We start from the raw sequence: 19127 nt of genomic DNA, 5'->3' as shown, positions 1-19127 counted from the left end.
CTGTAAGAATAATGCATTGCTTTAGAAAGAACCCATCAGTATCATTTTAAAAGAAGAGGTTGGTCCTCTGAAGACTAGTAATGAAATAATTCAAATATTCCATTTGCTATAAATAAGTCATTCAAATCCAACTATTTAAAAGAATTTTTCAATAACACAGAGCATTTTAAGAAACTTCAGATTATGTTTTTTATTGATGCACTTCTGTGCTATTTTCTCGGAGGATGTTCACTCACCTGATTTGTAGGAATGCATCCATGAATAAAGCAAAGACGTGTGTTGACAACTGGATGGAGGTTCGTTTTTTCATCATTCTAAAGGTGCATTTTCCATCATTTTTAATGTACTATTGTCAGTTACAGATTTTTTTTAACCTATTGGTGAAAATGAAAAAGAATGTTAACAGTTTTGGAAAGCCCACTCTTTGAAGGTAATGCCTTAGTTTGTGCATCTGACAAATTTTGACATTACATGCATGTCATGGTTTGAAGTGGGGGGGAGGTCCGGGTGGCAGAAGCTGCCCATCACACCGGACTCCCGTCCCCCTTGGGGCTTGAGCCAATCGGCACCTCTGCGAATTGCCCTATTTACGTCGGACAAAGGAACCGGAAAGGTGTGCCTGTGCCCAGGAGCAAGGAGAAGGGAGGGGGGCACGGCCCCTGCTCCCAGCGCCCAGCCGGGCCGGTGGCCTGGGCCGGGCCGGAGCCCACCCCATCGAGGATGGCCCCGACGGAGCCACTTGGGGAACTCAGGGAGAGCCCCGCTCCTGGGGTGCCCACTGGGCTGAGTTCACCCAGAAAAGACTGAGATCTGAGAAACGGCCATGCAGACACCAGGTCAGTGAAGACGGGACGGAACAACGTGTGCCACAGCTGAGTCCCCCTTGCAAGCAGCCCCTTGCAAGCAGCCCTCGGTGGAGCAAGCAGAGACCCACTCGCAGCCCGTGGAGGATCCACATCGAGAAAAGATGCCAGAGCCTGAGCACGGTACGCATCTAGAGTCCGTGGGATGACCCCCGCCGATGGGGAGGTGTTTCGTTAAAGGAGATGCCTGAGCCTGAGACTATTGTGAATCATGGGCACAGGTCGAGGCGCATTTACGCATTTACGCATTTTAAGTCTGTATGATGACCCACGCATCTAGAGTCTGTGGGACAACCCCCGTCGATGGGGAGGTGTTTTGTTTAAAGGAGATGCCTGAGCCTAAGGACAGTTGTGAATTATGGGCACAGGTCAAGGCGCATTTACGCCTTTAAGGTCTGTATGATGACCCACGCCACAGCAAGTGGCAACAACTCCCTAAGAATCCCAGACTATGGTAAAGCCCGCACCTGGAGCAATCCGATGGGGTAAGGATTGCATCTTGCGGGTAGGACTCGTGCTGGAGAAGTCTGTGGATTTTCCTCTTGAGTAGGGGATCTACTGGAGCACGGGACAATGGTGTAAGGACTCCTTCTCCTTTAAGAGAAGCGGCAGCAACAGCATGGAATGAACTGACCTGCACTCCCCCATTCCCTGCCCCCTGCGCCGCTGGGAGGAGGAGGTAGAGCCGGGAAGAAAAGGCGAAGGCGGGGGGAGTGGTGTTGTTTTTAAGATCTGGCCTTGTTTTCTTGTTATCCTCTCAAGTAACCGTTTTTGTTTGCTTTTCTCTTTGTAGGTAGCTGTTAATAAACTGTTTTGCTTTAAGGAAACTGAGTCTCTTTTGCCCGGGACCCTGGTTGGTGGGTGCTCCTCTGTTCTTGTCTTGACCCTCAGTCCTTTTATTATATTTTTCTCCTCTCCATTTTACTGGAGTGGGAGACCGGCTGCGTGGAGTTTAGTTGCCGGATAGGCCTAAACCCACGGCACTTGGTGTCATCAGCAAACTTGCTGAGGGTGCACTCAATCCCACTGACCATGTCGCCAACAAAGTTGTTAAACAACACTGGTCCCAATACTGACCTCTGAGGAACGTCACTTGTCACTGGTCTCCACTTGGACATGGAGCCATTGACCGCAACTCTTTGAGTGCGATCATCCAGTCAATTCCTTATCCTCTCAGTGGTCCATCTGTCAAATCCATGTCTCTCCAATTTAGAGACAAGGATGTCATGCTGGATAGCGTCAAATGCTTTGCACAAGTCCAGGTAGATGACTTCCAACTGCTCTTCCATTATCCACCAACACTGTAACCCCATCGTAGAAGGTCACCAAAGTAGTCAGGCATGATTTGCCCTTAGCGAAGCCATGCTGGTGTTGCGGAAGTTTTCTGGCTGCTACATGGGCTACTACAATAGAAAGCACCTGTGCCTCGTCAGGACAGGTGCTGTGAGTCACGTTGGTCAGCCGGAGACCACGTGACTCATGGATGGTTAAAGGCGGGGCACTCCCAAGAGGGAGTGGGGCAGTTCCCTCCTGGAGACTGGAGTGATAGGAGCCCCTGGAGAGTGTGAGTCAGAGCTCTCTGCTGGAGTGAGATAATATCGAGTTTGGATCAGCCTTCTGATCGTGAGATACATCGTGGTTGCAACAGCCGTTTGGTTGCGACCCACTGTGAGAAGATACAGGCAGTCTGCGACATGCTGGCTGTCACAAATCACCTCTTTTTTTTCCATGTGCCTTAGCATAGTTTCCAAGAAGATCTGCTCCATGATCTTGCTGGGCACAGAGGTGACTGACTGTTTTTAAAATCCATTGAACTAATCTGTAGTTCTACCAGCCAGTGAAGAAGGTGCAATGAAGGCTGCCAGTGAAGCTACAGAACAGCTCTCCCTTTTGGGGAACTCACCAAACCCCGAATGTTTGAAACTGCTGGTTACACAGTGCAATTCTTCAGAAGCATGAGGTGTAAAGACCCACACAAGTAAGCCCTGTACGAGATGTATATTGATACTTTTCATATTATTAAGTAAATTATGAGCTAGAAAAAGCAACAAATACTTACCTTCTTTTCTTTCCTGTTTCAGAAACGTATTTTAGCATAAGAATAGATCCCACGAAGTCACACACAATCCATCTATGTTTTGTTTCTGAAAAATAGGCTACTAGCTTAGTTCGCTGTCTCTCCCCTTGGCTACTCCTATAACTATTCCAGCCCTCATGTTTGTGTTCTCTCTTGCCTCAGTTCTTAGCCCAGATATTTTTGTCCATTTAATTCAGCTATCCCCAGTTAGCAACGACTTTCCCTGTTCTGCTTCTGGCTTTTTGTGCTCCAATGGGCTAGATCGATGAGCTGAGGCCAACTGTATGGGGTTTAACAAGGCTGAGTGCTGGGTGCTGCACTCGGGTCACAACAACCCCATGCAACGCTACAGGCTTGGGGAAGAGTGGCTGGAAAGCTGCCTGGAAGAAAACGACTTGGGGGGGAGTTGGTCGACAGCCGGCTCAATATGAGCCAGCAGTGTGCCCAGGTGGCCAAGAAGGGCAACAGCATCCTGGCTTGTATAAGAAGGACTAGAGCAGTGATGGTGCTTCTGTACTCAGCACTGGGGAGGCTGCTCCTCAAGTACTGTGTTCAGTTATGGGCCCCTCACTACAAGAAAGACACATTGGGGTGCTGGAGCACATCCAAAGAAAGGCAATGAAGCTGGTGAAGGGTCCAGAAAACAAGCCTTACGAGCAGCAGCGGAGGGAATTGAGGTTGTTTAGCCTGGAGAAAAGGAGGCTGAAGGGAGACCTTAGCACTGTCTACAACTACCTGAAAGGAGGTTGTAGTGAGGTGGGCATTTGTCTCTTGTCCCAAATAGCAAGCAATAGGACAAGAGGAAAAGGCCTCAAGTTGTGCCAGGGGAGGTTTACACTGGGTATTAGGAAAAATTTCTTCACTAAAACAGTTCTCAAGCATTGGAACAGGCTGCCCAGGGAAGCAGCTGAATTGTCATCCCTGAAGGTATTTAGAAGACATGTAGATGTGGTGCTTATGGACACGGTTTAGTGGTGGACTAGGCAGTGTTAGGTTAACAGTTGGACTTATCTTAAAGGTCTTTTCCAACCTAAACAATTCTATGATTCTGCATACAGCTAAAAGAAAAATGGTTCTTCATTAGATTTGTCATCTTTTGTTCCTCACTCATTCTGAACGCAAGGAAGCCTTATCAGGATTTGACAACAAACTATTGCCTATTTATACTGCTGAGGTTTTTTCTCATATTTTGAGTTTTATGGGACACATATGTATATAAGAAAGAATTATTAGTTTAAAATCTCCGTGTCTTTAGCTTCCTTGAAAGAGTATTCAAGCACCTTCCAGAACGCAATTATTAAAATGCATCTTGATTACTTACATAATAATTTCAAAAAAGGCATCTTGCTAAATGTTTTTGTAAGACATTATTCTTCAAAAGGACAAAAAAGTACTTTGAAAAAATAAAACAGCATTGCTCACATGTGAAAGGGTTTTAAGTTTTCTAGACAAACACAGCATCTTTAGACTCTTCATATATTTAATCTATTTAGGTATCATGACAAAATATTTGCTAAACTGATGAAGTTCAGGGAGCCTTTGTAGAAAACAGCTCCCTAGGAGTGCTTTTTTATCTTCTTACTATTTAAGCTTATGCACTCCAATTTTTCTAATTTGTAAAGACGATAAAGCTTCTCAATTGACATCCTGATGTATTTAATTAATCTGGAACATAGAGACTACATCAGTTTATTTTGAATTTTACCAAATATTTTCATCTGCATGAGCAATGCTTTTTATGATATACCTACTTATAACAAACAGAGACAACTGTTAATGTCTTCAGTTGTATTCAAAAGTACATATATAATGTACCTCTAGTGATTAATCGTAACTCATCTGCTGCTTTTACTAGGCATGTAAAACAAAGGAATTGGTGGGTTAGTATTCTTACTGGAGCAAGGAAAGCACAGAATACGCCTTCTATATTTCGGATCCTATTTTCGGGTCTACTCAGCTACTTACATAGATTAAATAATCAACATGGGCTGCTTGTCATTCATAAATACATCCCATAAGATCAGCTGAGCGATAGAGGAGGGTAGGTTGTGTCTTGAGGACTGAAAACAGAAAGCTGAACTTGCAACAATTCCATGGCCTGTAAAAGATGATGGTCCAAAGCATTGTCTTGTCTAGCCAGATGATGTAGATGGCACATTCTGACGTCCACTCTCACCACAGCCTAAAGGGTACCTCTGGGGCATTCAGCATTCACTCCTTCAGCATGAAGGCTGTTGCACCCCTGAAGATGCCACTTACCCAGCACACCTATGCAGTGTCTGATCAGGACTTCCCAGAACGTATTACACCACAATTTGCCTGCACTGCAACATCCTATCTTCTACAAAAGAGACGCTGCCTATTTCCACTTACTCAACTGTCACATTAGTGAGTTCACAAGCTGCCAGGCAACCAACAGTGACGGAATAAGGTTGGAGAACTGGACAAAATCCACAGCCCCAATACCAACCGCAAGAGGCTCCTATCTCATCTGCCGCCAGCGTACTTAGCTATGATAATTCTCACTTTTGTAACTCATAACAATATTACACTCAAGCAATATTACCACAACAGAGGTGGGGCCACCATCCCACAGCACCAGATCTGCCTGGTCATGCTGCTGCCAGCACCTGTTACTCCTTCAGTCAGAGTAGGAGCAGAGGGGATGTGTTCTGCATAGACTCAAAATCTCAGCCTTGTTTTTTTTCCCCCGGAGCTTGTCACAGCTCCTGTTGAACTGCCTGTCAAAAAGAGGAGACAGGAATGACAGAGCATGGACTGGAGGCAAAAAGTGCCTCTAGTGACCATTTTGCCTCCACACCAGCAGTTTTGAAACAAATTCCCCTCTTCATAGTGTTTTAGCTTTGGTGAAACATGGGAGAGCAGAGACCAGGTGCAGACTAAGCAAAGGGGACCAGGACCAACACTAAACGCCGTGTTTGGCTCCCAGAGGAGGCCGGTCTCTTCCATGTCCCAGTCTACTGCGGTGAGGCCCAGCTCAGCAGCTGTCGAGTTTATATATACATATACATATAAACTCAAAAGAAATAGTACTGTTTTGCAGGGAAAATGTAATCTGACAAAAAGCTAAATTCTGAAAAAAATCTCTCCGTTTCATTCAATTTTTATGTACAGAGAAGGTCAATAGTACTTTCAAATTCAGCTTTTGAGAAGAGTTCAAGTATAACGGCTAAAACACTGAGGACAAACTCTGTTTAGACACCATTTCATAAAGAGTAAAGCTTTGTCTGCTTGAATAGGACTAGTAAGTTGTCGGAGAATTCATACAACAGTAAGACCATAAAGACATAAAAAATTAGAGAATAAACTTATTAATACTAGGAATTAACAAGCAAATAATCTTAAGTAAAAAATAAAAAGTGATCACAAGCTTTGCCATAAATAAACCAATTTATTACTTTTTGGCAAGTCCCATACAGCATGAGTAAGGATCTTTCATTCACTATATTAAAACATCATTTCGCTTTATACAAATTGTAAACATCTTCAACAGGACAAACTGTTGGTACAGGCATTACATCATTCTGGCATCTTTTCTCTGTTAGTTAATTAAACAAGAATGAAAACTCAATAAACCAAAGAACTTTCTTCACAGGGTATCTATAAAATGCAGTATGAGCATTTCGTAACACATCAATTCCAAGCAACACAGAGAAGAGTATTTCTGACTATTATTTTTAGTGAACTTCATAGTGGTATCATGCATAGAGACACTTTCTCCATATGGTTTTATCCAACTTTTTGTTTGAAATTAAAAACATTGTTTTATACAATCAAGACAGTAAGCCAAATTCCACAGTAAACTAGCTGCTATAAATACAGCTATATTTGCTATACAGTATCAGATAAATAAGGATGTAAAAACTTCTGATTTGGTTGATACTTTGTTATGTTGGCAGGTACCAGTCTAAAGAAGTCATAATTCAAGTTCTGCTTGTCCAAAACCACCTGCTATAATTGTCTGATTTTTTTCCCCCCCTCTCTCAAAGTGCTTTAAATCAGACATAATCTGATCCTTAAAGTGAACACTTATCTCCTTCTTAAGTAAGAGCAGATTTTTCTTTCAAATTTATAAATCCCAGGAATGTCAGCTGCTGGCTAGCTTTACTGAAGGACTACAAGATGCACACTGTTAGCTCATAATCCTCGAATCAGGGCAAAGGTGTTTAAACTTGACATGAACCATTTTTCTCCAAATCAACTCATCAGCACTAAAACACAGACAATTATTATGTTATTGAGCAAGGCTTTAAAAACAAACAAACAAAACAAAACAACCATCACAAAAAAAAACATTACAATTGCTTCTATTGTTAAAAAGCCATTCCATTACAACTTTGGTTTCAGTATGCTGCTAATTTTGGAATCACATTTACAGTGACTTAAAGACAAAAGTCTAAGTTTTTAATGTAAAAAGTCAAGAAATATTAAAAAAAACACTCTTTAAGTCTGTGCATCACAAGGAGCAATAAAAAGAAAATTAATTCTTCTGCAGATCACCTTTTAAAGTTACTGAGAAAACCCAATGTGGTTATTTTTATACCTGTATGCAAACAGCTTTTAAGTATTATAAAACAGCACACTTTAGACCATGAAGTGCTTAGATCAGCAGACCCATAAATGATGAGTTCAGAGGAGTTTCACTACCTGAAGTTTGGACATTGAGGAGCTTTTTGCTTGAAAGATTTCTGAATCATTGAAATGCACAAATGCAAGACTACGAAGGATGAACAGCACAGTTAATTTGCATCAATGTTATGATGTACAGCCATAAACAACAATGCTCTTCCCACAGATTCAGTGCTAGGAACAGCATCGAGTTTTCAGTTTCTACTGTTAACAGCAAGGGGAAAAAAAAAAGTGAAGTCCTCGAACTTTGGAAAAAATTTTAGAAGAAAGTCCTTACAATAAAAACATTGTGCAACTCCTTCAGCCAAGTAGGATATTCTACTACTGGATTTGCCTCCAGCTCTTCCCTGCCCAAACAAAGGAGATCCCCACTACAACATTTAAGCTAGATCTTGATGGAAGTAAAGAAACACTGTAGAGAATATTCCACCAATCAAAAAAAAATCAACTATTTTAAATGCCATAACTCTTCCATGATCATCAAAATCTGCCAGAAATAACGTAACAGGAACTTTCAAGTAACCTTAATCCTTCAGCAGAAATGCAGATTAACCAAAACATTTACTACTCGGTACTTTCACTGCAGCATGGGATGAAGCTCTATTAAAACAAAATTTCTGATCCACACAGCCATTGCTTTAGAGATCTTCTAAACATGATTAATACCAACAAGTTCAAAATACTGTTGTGTAGTTTCAGTTTGGTTTTGTTTTAAATCAAGAGCTATTTCTGATTTTTACTGAAGCCTTGTATGTCTTTTTTTCATTTTTAATCCATTCCATTTAGTTTTATTCCAGTCTGTCTGGGAATTGTCTGGAGCCCAATGCATCAAGATGTGACTGTTATCCATGCGGATTTATGACTCTTGTATGCTAGCTGCCGTTTTCTGTAGCAGTATCTGTTAGAAGTTTTACAGAATTGTAATGTTCTCCTAAACCATAGGCATGTCTCATATACCTAAAAAAAAAAGTTACAGAATTAGTGTTCAGTTTAGCTAAAAGTATGTGCCATGCCAAACATCAACAGCACTGGAAGACAGCTTAAATAAATTCAGGCTTCAGCACAGAAAATATATAGGGTCATTAAACAGAAGTGTATTAATATAGACAGTTTTTCATTCTGGTGACTTTCAGGCACAGATTGACATACACTTTGAAGAGGAAAAAAAAAAGCTTCCTGCAACATCTTATATCAATTTCACTATTATTTTGTAATTATCTAACAGGTAAAATGACCTTGCAGCCTTCTATAAAGCAGTGACTGAATCATACTTCAGGCTGATTATCAGCATTTTAAGAACTCTAATTACAATCTTTAAACTGTGTCAATCACAAATGGAATTTCTGACCTGCAAGATCGTTATTTGAGCAGTGTTTCAACATCGAATACATAACAGAAAATAAAAGAGCAGGTGAGAATGAAAGCTGAGCTCTCTGCTATAGAAATAAGTGCACTAATTTTAGGAAGGGATAAAATTTCATACTTACACAAGTATTATTGGTTTGCCTGAATATTCTTCACCAACAATAATGGGAGGGGAATCCATTTGCACTACTTCAATAGGTGTTTGCAAAACGTGCGACAAAGCCCTCAGCTTTAAAGCATAAAAACAATTCAATAATAGGATTAAATCCAATGTAGAGAGGAGAGAGGAAGACATGGCATTTAGATTTAGCAGACATGAGTTCGGGCATAATACTTCAAATATTGTTAGAAAATAAACTATTAAAATAAGAAAAATTATTTCAACTTTTTAAACTTTCATTGAGAAAAGTTGCCTTAAATTAATCACTGTTTTGATGATACAACACAGGTAACACTGGGCTAGCTTCAGCAATTTGTAACTACTTTTTCGTAAAACAATAAATAAGACACAAACTAAAACAAATACATATTTTCTTAAGTTCTGGTTTACATTACAAAAATATAACAATGCTCAGCTCTAGTCAGCTTTGCTACCATCTAAGTCTGCATAATAAAATGCTTTCTCCTTCGAAAGTCTTCCCCCACTCATACTGTCAGTCTTTCTAGGGATATTTAGAACTACGGATTTCATTAACTTGCATGTCGTCGAACACATCAGAACAGCAGCACGCTATCAGAAAAGCTACTAATTGGGGAAAACAATTTATAATCATAGGAGAAAGCTCTGGATAAACTATTTCTGACTACGTGCCCTTATGCCTTCAGGTATTCTTTCTTAAGAAGCTCTTTTTTGAAGACACATACATCCATTTCAGAATTTTGCAAATAAAAATTATCAATACTTACTTCCAGCTGCCCGCCCCATGCAGCTGTATTTGCTATATCATCACAGTATTTTTCAAATTCATCTGCAGGGAAAGAAAATACAACTTTTAGTACTTCTCTTATTTGAGAACAAGCAACTGAGGAAAAATACTGATTGTACAATGAAGAACTAGAACCTAAAAAATCCAAACACATTATACAGGAAAATATGTAGGTTCAGTGAAGAGAAGGAAAAGAAAAGGAAAATACCAGAGGACAAAAAACCCGTAACTGTTTTAGAAAGAAAAATTAAGACTCAGGACAGGAATAAAAACAAGTATGGGAATAAAGGAACAAAAAGAAGCACAGGTCTGTATTTTAAATGTTTTATTCAGGAAACTGTTAACAACAAGCATGAAAGTGCATACTGTTTTCTTCCTGTTAAGATTCCAAGGGTGTTGTTTCAGACTCCAGAAAAGAATGTGATCGCAAGTAGCATGCTTAGTTCTTACATTAGGTAGTTTCAGGTATGTTTTTCAAATCTTGTAAGTACAAGTAGTTCAACCATTGGTTGGTTTCTTCTTTTTTTTTTTTTTTACAAGATTTCCAAATTAATGGCCTTGTTTTTAACCTCTGAAGTATTTATTATCAATAGTTCCTTTGTTAATAGCTAAATAAACCTTTTGCAGATCATATTCTACAGAAACCAAGCCTTCAAATTTATAAATTACAATCCTTCAGGATTCTGAACCCTATGAATAGATTCTGATAAAGAAATAACAGATTTTCTGAAGATTGCTCAGAATTGTTTTTTGTACATTCCCCTTATAACAGATTTAAGAGTCATAAGAAAACCACAACTCCCTGCTGCTCTGCAGAATTCCATTCAGTCTTCTCTTGGGGCACATTTATCCTGTGACAATTCTCTCTCTCAATACGACAAAGACTCTTCCTACTTCACAACAGCCCTTAGTCATCAAATGAGATCCACAGCAGTAACTATTAAATGCATGTAGCAGTAAGTTAAAAAAACGTCATTCGCATGGTGTTCCAGACACACAGTAAGAAATGAATAAATCATGTATTGCTCAACTAAGAAGTACATAAACTCCATTTAAGTGCATTTACTCAGCCTACACCAATGCTCCACACTAAATGCCTTTATATTTTTCAGTTTAGTCTGAAAGGGCTCCAAAAGACTTAGCGTAAACAGTAAAAATAAAGGGTAGAACAAGAAAAAGCATCTATGCAAACTATTATAAAATATATTTGTTGAATTTCACATTCATTTTTAACAGCTTTCCTATGTAAATTTAAAACATTAATATAAAAGTTGACAAAAAACTCATCCTTAACCTAGTAGACAAGTTTTTAATACAATTTAAATCACATCCCAGAACATAATTATCATCTTGCAACCAGCAAGTTCTGATTTATTTTTTTTTAAATGGGGAATAATTTTTGCTAGATTACTTGAAAAAAAAAGATAAATTACAAAGATTCAGGTGTACCAAGTTTCATTGCGGATCATAATTCCTTGTTCCACAGAACACAGCTGAACCAACAAAGTAACAAATTTCAGGAACAAACACCGTAACAGATTAGTCTCAATTCAGCTGTAACTGAGATCGAGAATTATCAGAAATAGTTATAAGAGTTTTTAAAATCTCTTATGCTACAAGTCTTACCTCTGGTATACATCTCTCCAGTACTAGGATTTGTAAGAAATGGCAGGAAGTCATCAAAGTGACTTTGCATATACTTCGCTGTTTGGTTCCTCAGAGTTGTAACAGTCCAGGAATTCTGGCGATCCTTGAGCTGATCTTCAATAGCTCTGTACATGCAATGGCCATCTGAAGGGATCTGTTTAATCTCCAAGTGTCTTGCTGCCAATAGGGAGGCAAGTTTCTGACTTTCAAGGTGCCTAGCACCTGTTAAATTTTCTATCTCAGCTTCAGCTATCCTTTCTTCTCTTTCTTTCTCCAAAGCAGCTTTCTTTTCCTTAGATCAAAACCACATAAAAATTACATCAAATGTTAAAATTTAGAAGATTCCTGTACAGTTCCTGGCTTAGTGCTTGCTTCTAACGCTTCAAATGTTTTCTCAGTACATTCACAACTGTGAATTGTTCTCCTGAATCAGTACTACCAAATCTTAGAGACCTATTAACCCAAACTTTTGCGAATGGTTAAGTGACCAATATATCCCAACTGCCTCTGACATCACACCCGAAGTTATGTGACAGGAGAAATCTTAATTGCATCAACGTGCAAAACCGCACTTTACAACACCTGTACAAAGGCTATTAATAGTAGTCATTTCTTCAGAATCAACTACTTCATCACATTGGCAGACAACTCAAGTATGGGAATTCTAATCCAACACCAGAAAATATTGCTCTTTCATAATGAGTGTGAGATCTACCACTTACACATATGATTGCATAATGGAGCTCACGTCATGAAACTGAAACTCCCTCAGGCTAGGTACTATACATCATAAACGACTGCTCCTAACCTAAAGGATGGATAAGAACGCATACACAGAAAACTAGAGGAGGTGTAATAATACATTACTTAAAAATCACTTTTATAGAATTCTTCCTAAGTTTACGCTTAAGTTAACAAGGGAGTAAGAGCCAAAGTAAACGAGCAAATAAAAAAGGAAGAGTACAGAGCATCTTTTCACTTCTACGCTTAAAATTCACCACAAATCAAGAGCAGACTGGTTTAGGTGACCACAATATAGGAAAACTAGACTACAGAGTTCCTAGTTTGCCTAGACATGGTGCCATGAATGAAGAACATCCTTTAATCATGTTTACAAGGCAGCTCTGCAGTAGCGATCGTGTAACCGGGGATGGACTCTGCAATAAAGCAGTGCTTCTCTGGCCATGAACCAACATTCGTGCAGCTATAATGAGAATGTTAATCCATCACAATTTAACATCTGAAGCTTAACGAGATTTAACCCTAATGGCCTGGACACCAGGTAGTGTTGCTTAACAACTGAAAAATTGACAAGAATTTCAGTATTAGCGTTCTTTTGTTAAATGTGTGAAGTTCTACTATTTGCGCATTTTCCATGTAGCATTTTTTACATTATTTTAATTCAATACTTTATTTCTTTATTAATGTTTTTAGTGAAAATCTTTTAAAATCATTTGTCATCTCCTGACCTGTTCTGATTCCCAGCTCATGGCTGAGGGTAAAAAAGTACAACTGTTCATAAAACGCTTGCATATCTCTAGGTATCAGCTTTACAGATTTTCAAGGCACCCAGTAGGTACAGCATCAATACTAAATTAGCCAGGTAATGTCCTCTGCAAAATTGTTTAACTTTGGTTACTACAGTTAAGTTTAAGTGAATATAACTTCAGTAAAATATTTGTAAAATTTTTAAATGTTAAGTCATACCCGCCTCTTCTGTGCTTTTGATATTCGAGGATGCTGGATCTGTTGCTCTACTCCTTCAAGCTCTAAATTTGCAACCCCATCAGCTATAGAACCTGTCTAAAAAGAAAAAAAAAAATCGTTATTATTTATGCTAACAAGAACATTTAACTGAGATGTGCATCTCCTGAAACAGTTTTAAGTTCTGTTCTTAGGTCATTCCAGGGTATATTTATGATGTTTAACCACAAAGATCTGTGTACAGCACAGAATCCAACAAAGCCAGAAGTAAAGCATTTCACAACCCAAACCACTGCCGTGCATTTTGTTACTTTTTCTGTAGTCTCAACAAAGAGACAGTTATGAACTGCGCATCTCAAACTTAATCCATACATGCTCTCACGCGTTGAAGTGCGTACACTGCCTACAGGCTGAAAGGGAGAGTTTTCCTCATCGTGCCAGCTGACTGAAGTACCCAAACAGCCATTATCAATTTCTGTGACAACTAAAACAGGAGAAGGCTCCACCTTCCATACCAAAGTATAACCAGCAGTTGGAAAAGACAGGGAGCTGACACTTCCCAAGAAAAATGACAAAGCTAACCCCATAATAGTATGAACCAGATGTCACCCTTGGAAGCATGGACATGTTTCAGAATAAAAAAGAATGAGAAGTGAAAGAAACTGTACATCTCAAAACAAAATCCTGTCAGGCAAAGCTGTGTCCAGGGCAAGGATTTTAGCTTGAAAGGTCCTCCATCATAAAGTTTTGACAGCTCATTTAGCACAATAAAGCAAACTCTCAAAACCAATCTACGATACAGGTAAACAGAAGCGTTATGTTTAATGCTTATGCATTAGTCATCTGCTCAAGCACCTGATTAAAAACTACAACAGAAGATTGTTACAGGGTCATCACTCTCGCAACTGAAAACCTTTTTTTCCCCACAAGAATTCTCAGCAGATCAAGTCTATTTCCCTAAAAGTCATTCAGTAATGTTTTCACTCTCATATTCAAACAAAAGTACATTCTGCTTAACTTCTTGTTAGGTCACTAATCAGAAAACACCTAGTCTAGAAACAGTAATGCAGACAGGTTTTTGTTTGTTTCTTTACAAGATTTAAACAGCCAAAAGACAAACACTGTTAGGGAAACACTTAAGGAGATGTAGAAGGATGGAGCATAAGCATCAGTCATAGACAACTGTATTGCACCAATTCAGCCATAAGCTCTATGCCCATTTAGGTAGAAAAAAAAATATATGAACAGGTCTACATGCACAAACGGTCCTTAAATTCAGGCACGTGATACAAATAGAGATTTTCTCAGTACTGGATATACAGAATTAAGTCTATGGATTGCAAACTCACTATGACAGGAGTTTCCAACACTCTACTTATTAATTAAGTGCTAAAACATAGGTGATTTTTTTTTGTCACACAAGTATTTAATAGTATCTAGTTTACTCAGGTGGTCATATTTTCTGCAGCTAAATTTGAATAATGCTAAGCCTCTGTGAAAAGTTAAGTGGTTTGCCATCAAACAGCAAACTGGAAGCATTTAAGTATGTAGCTATGTTGCCAACATGGCAGAACAATAGCATTTAAGAAGATAATTCTCATCATCACAGAAAGCATCTTCTTACAAAAAGGTCAGTTACATTGTCGACAGAATTGCAAGACAAAACACACTACAGCAGTCAAATGCCTACTGAAGGCCAACAATACTCTAGTAGTCTAAGTAAGATAAATAGAGTGAAATAATATAACAGGAACTTAGAAAAAAAATTTTACTGAGCTACAAACATAGACTTAAGAACAAAACCCAACAGCAATGCCCACCCACCGTAACAGCTGAATCTTTCCAAAGATTAAAAGAGTTACTAATACTGTGAGGAAAAGGTGAAATACTTTAAAGTGTACCTTCATTATAATTTTTAAAAGTTAAATAAGCCCTAACACAAATTGTTCTGTACAGTTCCAGTTAAAGTTAAGGCACCTTATTCTGCTCAGGTGAAGCTTCTTGCAGCTGTTTGAATTCCTCCTTGTGCTTCTGTTCAAGTTCTGCCTCCAGTTTGGCAACTTCGTCAGCCAGCTGTTTCCGTCTCTTTTTGTCATTCTTTGGAACAGCATTTTTCATGCCTTGAATTTTTGCTGTTAGAGAAGTAATGTAACAAAACGTTACTTCTAAATATAAATACTCCACAGACGTAGAAAAGAGAACTGCGAATAGCACAGAAAAAAATTTACGAATATCAGCATATAAGTATGTTTTAACTGCTCAGCTATGAGACTGCCTGCTGGGATCATCACATTTAAAGCAGCTACATTTTTCTCAAAAGATGCAAATGTTCTATCTGAAGAAGAGAAAACTCGTGTCAGGTTATTATCATAAATACTTATGAACTTCAGCCTGTTGCCTTCAAAAAGATTCTTTGGCCATTGAGATCTCAAATCCTGTCACAGGAAAGATGTGTAAATTTTTCACTGCGCAAGCAGCAAATTAAAAGTAAAAACAGAGTTTATCTGTCTTTAAAATAAAGTTTCTAAAAGCAAAACGGGTATTCAAGAAGAAACAAAAACAACCAACCCTCAACTTGCTTAAATTCCACAAGCGTTTTTAGGCTGTAAGTCAAGCTCCACTTCTCCAATCATAGACCAGTTTGGTCAGAAAGGACGTCCAGAGATGATCTAGATCAACCTCCTGCTCACAGCAGGGCTCAATTCAAAGCTACATTAGCTTACACTGACTCAGATTGATCTGGAATTTACTCAGATGACTGTTCAAAGTCTTCAGGGATGGACATTCTGCAACCTTTCTGGGCAGTTTTTTTTCCAATGTTAACCATTCTTGTTACGCAAAAATTTTCCATTTTTCCTCCCATGAGGATTTTTCTTGTTACCGCTTTCATTCATTGTCTCCAGTCCATCCTCTACGCTTTACTTTGAAGAGTCTGACTCCTGCTATCACGTAGTAGAAACTACAAACAGGTCCATTATAGTCTTCTCTTCTTCTCCAGGTTAACCAAACCCAGCTTCCACAGCCTGTGCTGTTACATGAACAGTTCCTGCTAGCTCTCATCACTTCTGCATTCACTGTTTTAGAGTTACAGCACCAATTATTTAACACCCTGCTTGCTTGCTACTCATCAACTACACATTTTCCTGTCCTTCACCCTTGACTGACACAATTGAGCTGAAGATGAGACCAATCATAATGAAACTTTTCAAGAGGAGGCAGTAAGAATGCTCGCACTGAAAGATTTATGTTAAGCAGTCAGCCCCACAGATGAATCAGCTGAGTATGACAGACAGAAAAGCAGTTTTGATCATAAAAAAATAACATAATGAGGGAGAAGGAAATTGGAGACTTACGAGGCACACACAAATACACAAGGAGACTATATGGGGGTTGGCAGAGACAAGGATCATCAACTGAAGGAGATGCTGGATTTTCAGAGGCTGAGATGCACCTGATACTAATTCTTACAAACTGTTTTGCTATCTGTCAAATTTAATCATTGTACTTAATAGATAAGTATTTTTCAAGTACGAAAATGTGTGCCTATAGGTGACTTGCCTCTCCTAACTGACAAGACTGGGGATATGTCTTCTGTCTATCCCTCTCACCTTTAGGTAGTGGAGGACTGCAATTAGATAACCCCTTATCACCTTCTCTAGGTGGAAAAACCTCTATTCCTCAGCCTCTCCCAATTAATGTGCCATATGCTCCAACCACCTCACCACAATGCTCGATTCCTATCCTTCTTCTCAATTTCAACCAAATTTGAGGGAGAAAAAAGCATCTCCAAACAGTAAGTTCCTATAGATTTAATGACAATACACAGCCCAATAGTGTTTCTCTTCTTCTTTAACCCTCTAACTGATAAATGGCTGCAGATAGGCCTATTTCATTACATACCAAAAAGGCCAAACAAGGAAAAGGCCATCTTAATATATCAGCAATGAGAAAGGCTTAAGAAAAAGGTTATGATCAACTACAAAACTCAACAGAATCCAGCTAACAGAGCTACTTAATTATATTGTTCTACTGTAACAGGGTAGGTAAAATGTGGCTCATAAACAGTGCATATGTAGCACTGTAAGACCACACAGGTCTCCTACTACAGATCCTTTACTCTGGCTGGGCAGAACGTGAAAGCTCGTTCCAGATCAACTGCCCTCTGAACGGAGAAAAACACAGCTGCTGGGCAGCGAGGACCCTCAGGCAGGCTTTTCGACCTAAAACGCCTTACAACAACGCACGTTTTTTAACTTAAAAGCAAACAGCAAGACGCTAACGCTACGTTAATGGTCTAGCGTTACGTTACGGCTCCCGGGCACTGCTAGGCTCACCAAGACTACATGCAGGCGAACTCAGCAGGCCGCCGGCATGACAACCACCAGGCCCAGCGCAAAGCGGGGCTCTGGCACCTCCGCGAAGGCAGCGCCGGGGCCGCTCCCTCCCCTTCCCAAGCCGTGCGGTGGCGAACGCGCCCGCCGCCGTCCCTCCCGCTGCTGTGCGGAGCTTCCAGCTTCGCTCCCGCGGAGCGTCCCCCAGGGGAAGGAAGGCTGAGAGCGGGACGCCGAGCCCGGCCCGCGTCTCCCCGCCACCTCCCCCGGCGGGGCGGGCGCGCGAGGGAGCCGCTCTCCCCTCCCCCACTCCCGAGCCTTCTCCTCCCTGCCGCCCTTCGCCGCGCCGTGGCTCCCCTCACCCTGGAGCTCCCGCTTCTCCTTGCGCTGCCGCTTCACCAGCTGCGGCAGCGGCCCATCGGCCGCCGGCTCCTCGTCCCCGGAGCCCTCCATGGGCGCCCGCGGGACACGCTCACCCTGCGGCGGCAGCAGCCGCGCGCACGCGCGCGTGACCCCCGACCCCGGCGCGAGGCAGGAGCCCGGCGCGCTTCCGGCGGCGCCGCCCCGCTTGGCCCCGCCCACCGCCCGCAGTCGCCCCAGCCGTGAGGTGGGAAGGGCGGCGCCGCGCGTCCCGGTCTTCCCACTCCTCCCCGGCGGCGTCCGCTCCTGAGAGAGTTCCTCCCTGTGCTGCCCGCTGCCTTCCGGGGCCGGCTGGTTTTCGAGTCGCCGCTGCCCCGGGCTCCTGAGTCGTCCCCGTGCGCCCCGCCGGCGGGAAAGGCGGCCTCTGCCCCCGCTCTGGAGCCCTCGCGTTACGGGCCTTGAGGTCGGGTCGCAGCAGGAAAAGGAAGCATTTCGTTTGTTTTCGGGTTGTGAGAGCACAAGAACAGCGTGGGAGGGAAAGGCTGTTTTTTACAGTTAAAGCGACTCCCCCTCCTGGTTTCTGTCCCCTGACAAAAATGACGGCGGAACTACTCCCTTTGATCGCCTGTCCGTTCCTGTACTTACTGTGGATGTGTCTTCACTAAGAAAAAAATCTGTATTTAGCTCAACTAGAGGTAAAATCCTGTTAAAGAGGAAGGGTGGAGGTGAGAAAGTAATTGATTGGGTTTTTCACATGATGCATCATGTTGAGGAAAAAGTAATTATTTAACCTATTCACTTTTGTGCAAAATAGACACACTGTGTGTGCAAGCTTTTTACCCAAAGTTACTTCAAGAGAAAAAACAGCCAGAAAGACTCCGGTTTTCCAAGCTGTGATGTTTGTGGTTTGTGTCTCCTCACCACTGTGAAATTACATCTCACAAAGTGTACATTTTTATTACAGTAAAATCTGAAATAATATCCAGATTTATATAGCAATACCTGGAAATGTATTTTTCCCTTACCTCCACCTGCTTTTCCAGTCTGTTAGAATAAAACAGATCACGGACCAGTTAGGAAAAAAAAAAAGTCTCATCTAAAAAGAATTGAGAGGAGGTCAATTGGCTTTTAGCTAGGAAAATGGGTTAGCACTGAAAAACACTAGGGCGGCCGTGTAAGTATTTCTGTATACTAACAGCAAATC

The 19127-nt window shown here is 40.9% G+C and overlaps 1 protein-coding gene across 1 annotated transcript; it reads right to left on the bottom strand.

Moving 5' to 3' along the window:
- Window positions 1–6365: 6365 nt before the first annotated feature.
- OTUD6B (OTU deubiquitinase 6B) lies at window positions 6366–18019 on the bottom strand. Its single transcript, XM_086609453.1, has 7 exons — window positions 17926–18019; window positions 15210–15364; window positions 13236–13331; window positions 11508–11820; window positions 9862–9923; window positions 9078–9184; window positions 6366–8547 (listed from the first exon to the last, which is right to left on the bottom strand). The coding sequence occupies exons 1-7, from the start codon at window positions 18014–18016 to the stop codon at window positions 8463–8465; spliced, it is 909 nt and encodes a 302-aa protein (XP_086465579.1). The 5' UTR covers window positions 18017–18019; the 3' UTR covers window positions 6366–8462.
- Between the last annotated feature and the right edge of the window lie 1108 nt (window positions 18020–19127).

This window comes from Tauraco erythrolophus, chromosome 3, assembly GCF_009769465.1.
Source record: "Tauraco erythrolophus isolate bTauEry1 chromosome 3, bTauEry1.pri, whole genome shotgun sequence".
In the NCBI taxonomy this organism is placed as follows: domain Eukaryota; kingdom Metazoa; phylum Chordata; class Aves; order Musophagiformes; family Musophagidae; genus Tauraco; species Tauraco erythrolophus.
This window is presented reverse-complemented; position numbering and strand designations above follow the sequence as displayed.

Coding starts and splice junctions, on each gene's coding strand:
- OTUD6B (XM_086609453.1), bottom strand. CDS start 18,016: ATGGAGGGCTCCGGGGACGAGGAGCCGGCGGCCGATGGGCCGCTGCCG. Junction 13,332..15,209: donor CTTCACCTGAGCAGAATAAG/GTGCCTTAACTT, acceptor TTTTCTTTTTAG/ACAGGTTCTATAGCTGATGG. Junction 9,924..11,507: donor TGGAGAGATGTATACCAGAG/GTAAGACTTGTA, acceptor CTTTCCCTGCAG/ATGAATTTGAAAAATACTGT.